The following is a 6,000-nucleotide window of genomic DNA, read 5'->3' as shown; positions in this document are numbered from 1 at the left end:
CCAATTTTGAGGTTGAGATGAGTTCAATCAAAATAGCGGCACAGTAAAAGAGGATAGATGTCACAGCAGCTTTCACATCGGCGTCTCGGTAAAGTGACGCATCAAAGGAGGAATAGTTGATTTAGTCACCTATCCCTTTCTGACAGAACTCAGCAAGAATTTGCCCTGTTTGACGCATGCGATGATACATACGATGCAGCTCTCTGCGGTGATATAAGACGCGTGTTGTAGGAGGGTTTTAAGTCGCTAATTTTTGGATTTGGGACTTGCTCTACTACAACTTGAAAGACTCAAATTGACTTCTGACAAGTCTGGCCTTTTTTGCATTTGAAAATCTGCATTTTCATGTGAACAATTCGTTTTATTTTTTTCCAAAGGTTATTAATTATGGATTAAAAAAAAATGGGGAAAAAAATCAAAACTCGAAGATAAGACACTGCCTATTTTTCTCTTCCACTATAAAACCCACCAAGCGACATTAACTGCACAGTTAAGCTAACTTGTTAGCCAATAATTCGCCGAATCTGTATTGCAAATGTTCAGAGATGTACTGTGTCAGTTGTTGCTGCGGCAACGATGAAATATCTTCAAACATTGACTTAGCTTAGAGCAAAGCTTTCCAGTTGCGAGCATTGCTTGTTTTCTTATTGAGGACTAATATTTTTTTAAAGCATGAAATCAAAGAATTGTCATAAAATTCAATGACGTTCATGTGTTCAAAAAGGTATTATTGGGTGTTTCGGCGCATGAATTCCAGACGTCTATAACCTCCTGCAATGATCGCATTTTTGGAAAAAAAAAAAAATTGTGAATATTTTTTTATGCCCTTGAAGAGGGGACCAAAATCTCCAGTCAGGCTTTTATAATCCATGCACCAGAGTCTATGAAAACTGTTTTGCCTGTTTTCTTTTATCAACCATTTTTTTTTAACAGTCATCCTTAATGGCGATTGCCGAAATGTCATTAAAAGGCTGTAATTAATTCATCATTTCTATAGTTCTGTGTTTCAAACTTTGAAAAGTGTTGCGGCATTCACTTTGTGTCCTTTTTTTTCTGTTCTTTGAACAGGTCTCTTGCCTCTTGTCAACATGGATGAACACAAGATGCAAAACCCGCCGGTGATTGCCTCGTAAAGTAGGAATATTTGTCATTTCTATTGTCGCCCCCGCTGGAAGGATTATGACACGCCATGCCAACATTTGTCTTTCTAAATATGACAGTCTGCCGAGACAGGAAAAAAAACAAAAACAAAAACAACCTCTTACTGTGTAACGTGATGGAAGCAGCTAACTTCGTTAGAGGGACGAGGTGAAAAGTTTGATCCTCAGCATTTGGACGAGGAGGTGGCTGCAGAATATGGAGCCGATTTGATCAGACCAAATAAACCAAAAACAAAAAGACCCTAAAACTGGCCGGAGCATGAGTGTTTTTTCCACCGAAGAGACTTGTCGTAACTGGAGCTCCACGGCAGAGCCAAAGGTGGACGTGGCCAAAGTAGTCTTCTTGGGAATAGTGCTGGTGGTCTTTGTCGTGTTTGGCGTCCTCGGCAACATTCTGGTCATCCTCTCGGTGGTGTGGCATCACCACTGGCGCTCTGTGACGCATTACTTCATTGCCAACCTGGCGGCGGCCGACCTGCTGCTCAGCTCTGCCGTCCTGCCTTTCTCTGCCACCTCCGAGGCGCTCGGTAGATGGGTGTTCGGACGCTTTTTCTGCAGCGTCTGGGCGGCCCTGGACGTCCTCTGCTGCACCGCCTCCATCCTCAGTCTGTGCGTGATCTCTATCGACCGTTACCTCGCCGTTAGCTACCCTTTGCGCTACCCGGCCATGGCGACCGGCCGACGAGGTCTGGCCGCGGTGGCTGCTCTCTGGGGACTCTCGGCGGTCATATCGGTGGGCCCCCTGTTTGGTTGGAAGGAACCCGACCCAGAAGACGAATCGGTGTGCCGAATCACGGAGGAGCCCGGCTATGCCTTGTTCTCTGCATTAGGATCTTTCTACATCCCACTGGCGATCATTTTATCCATGTACTGTCGCGTGTATAGTGTGGCAAAGAGGGAGACGGAGACCCTCAAGAAGGGTCGTGATGGAGCAGGAGTTGAAAGCGAAGGGGTGATTCTGAGGGTGCACAGAGGGAACGCCGCGCAAACGAGCAAGCATGAAGAGGACGACAGCACCGGGAGGTACAAACACATCAGCAGTACTCTTCCGAAGATGCTCAAGCTGCCAAGAGAGGAGAAAGCAGCCAAGACGCTCGGGGTGGTCGTCGGCTGCTTCGTTCTGTGTTGGCTCCCTTTTTTCCTGGTCTTACCGATTGGTAAGTAAGTCCGAACACACTCTCGCCTCTCCCTGTCGTATGAATTCTGCAAACCAAATCCGTGCAAGTGTGCTCTCAACCGCAGGAAGATCAAACTGGTGGTTAGAGCAAGGGCCACATCATTAGGGACGCTTTTTCCTCCCATCAAGTTATTCAATCCGAGCCCCGAGAATGATGCATCAGCATTAACGCGAGTGTCGAACATCAATAGCACTATCTCCTCGGAGATTCTAATTACAATCTTAACGGAAGTTTCATTTGAATGTGCTTCGTTATCTTTGAGATGAATCAGATAATCGCGCTAAGAAGTTGCTTTCATTCCTGCGGCACTTTTATCACCATGTCGTCATTCATGTTAAAAGCTACGCAGTTAATTAGAGAATTTTGGATGCGCCGCCGCTCAAGTCCATGACGGTGTGTGACCATCTTCATTGTTGCCTTACCTTGTTAATCAATCGCTTAAGGAAATATTGTCAGGGCAAACGCTCTTTTCATGGTTTCATTAGCCAAAAAAAAAAGTCATCCATAAAATTAAAAATGAAAAATAAAATTTAAAAAAATAATATAAATAGAAAATCGTAAATAGTCCCTAAGTAATTTAATTTGATACAGCAGCAGTCCTCTGTCACTGTTGCCCCTTGAAAAAATTTAAACCCAAATATTTATGTCATGCGAGCACGACATCAGGTTCGATCTTGCCCAGTACGCCACGCCTTTACCTTTTCCAAGAAGACGCATCGAGAATTCCATCGCAAGCAGCCGACTAACTAAATAATCAAAAAGCACACGGGAGCAAAATGGACTTTGACTATCAGATGAAATTGAATGAGCGTCTCTCCAATGAAAGCTATTGCGCATACCGAGCAGAAGGTTTAATGGGCTGTAATGCTCAAAGGCATCCTCAGTCACCGGGTAGCCTCTCAAGGCAGTCACGTCATCTCAGAAAAAGTTATGCATTTCAATCGAGGCAACGCTTCACGGCTCACAGCGCAGCGCTCATTCCGGCTCCCCGGCAAATGATGGCTCGCCATTCCCGCAATGACCGTTTTTAAAACTGCTGAACTTTGACTTTATTACTAAACACACCATGGGGGAAGCTTTTTTTTTTTTTTCTTGGGCCACCTGTCACTGCAAGTGATCACCGGCAATTCTTATATGTAATATGAAAATGTTTCTTGCTTTTTGGTTATATTGCTACGGTGACTGGCTAACGCTATGTTGATGTATGTTTGTAGGATCAATCTTCCCATCCTGCAAACCCCCTGAGACGGTTTTTAAAATAACCTTCTGGCTGGGCTACTTCAACAGTTGTATAAACCCCATCATATATCCGTGCTTCAGCCAGGAGTTCAAGAAAGCCTTCCACAACGTGCTCCACGGCCGCTGCCTGAGAAATGCCAAAAGCCAAGGACCTCTCAACACCACCCACTCCACTAGTCCAGGCCCAGTATCTAGTCTAGATTTCTCTACCCCGAATGTTTTGTCTTCTCGGGGTTGCTGCGGGGCGCTGGGTGCGTCCTCTGAAGGTGGTTCCGATGACGCGAGTTCAGAAATCCAGAGGAAGAGTCTTCTTTGGTCTTGGTGCTTCCCAACGCGTCCTACTCCAGTTCCTGAGAAGTCATCGGCAAAGGTTTTACAGATTCACCTGAATGTTGATGGGGAGGCTGTTTGACGAGTGGGCACTTTGGGGAAATTCTGATGGTCGTACAAGGATCTGTGTGTATGTTTTCATTTGTTTCACACGATAACGGCAACTGGCTGCACTTACCGCTACTACTAAAACAGTTATTCACGTTGGAACAGCTTAAGAATGTAAATTATTGGCATTTAGGCAACAATATTAGTCAGCACAATAAAGCAAGCAAGTTGTGGTCCGCTTTAACTACTTTTGAAATTGGGGGGGCCATAAAAGGAACAAGTAGTACCGGAATCTTTTCTCTCTTTGTTGTGAAATGCGGCAAAGACAATTTTCACAGCAGCAACATTTCTAAGATGTTGATGAATTGTCCGTCATAACATTTGGTTTGTTGCATTGTTTCTTGAAATTTTGAGTCCACTCCACAATTTTATTTTATTTATTTATTTTTTACAGAGTACCTATAATTGCGCAACCGACCCATTATGAGGATCACTCAAGTCATGTTGTCATATAAAGACTTTGAAGAACAACGCACCTGATCAAAAAATACCCAAAAGGAAAAGAAAGTCAAACTTACTGGAAAATGGTGCATATTTTGCGATTGCTCTGAGCTTTCTGACTCATCTGCGCTACTTCCAAATGCATTGAAATGCGACATTGATCTATTGACTCACAGATAATGAGAATTTTCACAGGAGAAAGTCAATGCGATGACAAGAACACAGAATGTGAAGTTTGTCATTGGAAAAAAAAAAAGCCCCATGTAAGGGAGAAAGAACACAAAAAGCTGGGTGTCCTCCACTTACGTCTGTGTGGCTTGGGGAAAGGGCGAAAAGAGATGACGGCATTTCTTACCACTGGGAGATTCTTTTGAACTTGGAAATAATAGCTGTGCTCATAATAGCACAATAAAATACAAAGCAAAAGTTTCTGAGGGCTTCAAGATAATTCAGAAGACGAAAACGAATGAAAATTCTTGGTTTTTGCTGGCTACATGAAAACCTGCTATGTGAACCACTACACGACCAGCAACTAACACAGAACTTTATATGTGGTGCAAAATCCCGGCCCTAAATTTAGTTGGTTTGAAAAAATAACAATGTTGCACAAAAAAAAAGAGATTTGTAACGAATCAGATTTGTATTTAAAATTTGATTCAATTTCAATTCAATTCAATTTTTTTTTTTTTTTTTTTTTTTTTTACAGTATGTTCTAAGCGGCCCCATTAGTCTAAACATGAGAATATTGCACTTGTGGAATATAATTAAAACAGCTATTTTAAAAAAAAAATATTTTCAGGCTCCTCCTACATCCCAAAAAAATGCATGTTAGGTTCATCAAAGATTTTAAACTGTCTGTAGGGGTGAACCTGATTGTCAGTGCTGGTTTGTCTACATGAGCCTTGCAATTGGCAGCCGGCCCGTCCAAGGTATACACGGCCTCTCACCCAAGCTTCTTTCTAAAGTGAAGAAAAATGGATGACAACAAAAGCCATTGTTTCTCCTTTCCCTTCTAGAATAGCCTGGAAAATTAATTGACGAAAGGCTTTAACAGAACATTCCAGTGCGTTCTTTCGGACTTTTTAAGACTATTTCCTTTGTCTTGTCTTGAAAGTAGCACTAGACTAAAATTGGCTTTTTCTGGCCTGCAGGCAGGCAGTGGAGCAGTGATGATACCTGAGCGGGCTTATCTGCCGAGTGCAGGATGATGAAGGCATTTCTCCGAGACAAATAATTTGTCATTTTCAAGTCCCCTGAGGCGAGAACACAAGCGTTTGTGCTTTTAAACAGTGGCAATACATGTTTTAACTCTAGTGGGCCAACCTCAAACACTTTATATTCTAAAGTGTCTTAAATAGCCTTTCCCGTGAAGAAATTATGCAACAAAAGACTTTGGAAACAGGGAACATTCATGTGTAAAAAGGAATGTTAATTAAATATATTTTTGTTGTTTTTTTGTGTTTTTTTGTGTTTTTGTTTTTTTTTTTTTAAATGCTTGTACTTCGACTCTCTTTATTTCCCCTCCACTCGTGTTAAGCCAAAGC

General features: G+C 42.5%; 1 protein-coding gene across 1 annotated transcript; it reads left to right on the top strand.

Annotated features, from left to right (window-relative positions):
- Window positions 1-1,419: 1,419 nt before the first annotated feature.
- LOC148319384 (alpha-1A adrenergic receptor-like) lies at window positions 1,420-3,989 on the top strand. Its single transcript, XM_088281699.1, has 2 exons — window positions 1,420-2,317; window positions 3,553-3,989. Exons 1-2 carry the CDS (start codon window positions 1,420-1,422, stop codon window positions 3,987-3,989), a joined length of 1,335 nt encoding a protein of 444 aa, XP_088137825.1.
- Window positions 3,990-6,000: the final 2,011 nt, after the last annotated feature.

Source organism: Idiotropiscis lumnitzeri, chromosome 18 (genome assembly GCF_059441095.1).
Source record: "Idiotropiscis lumnitzeri isolate Australia: NSW breed Sydney's pygmy pipehorse chromosome 18, RoL_Ilum_1.0, whole genome shotgun sequence".
NCBI lineage: Eukaryota > Metazoa > Chordata > Actinopteri > Syngnathiformes > Syngnathidae > Idiotropiscis > Idiotropiscis lumnitzeri.
This window is presented reverse-complemented; position numbering and strand designations above follow the sequence as displayed.

What these genes read in the sequence shown, in the direction of transcription:
- LOC148319384 (XM_088281699.1), top strand. Translation starts at nt 1,420, where the DNA reads ATGAGTGTTTTTTCCACCGAAGAGACTTGTCGTAACTGGAGCTCCACG. An exon ending in TTTCCTGGTCTTACCGATTG is followed by an intron (nt 2,318 to 3,552) that starts GTAAGTAAGTCC and finishes GTATGTTTGTAG; the next exon opens with GATCAATCTTCCCATCCTGC.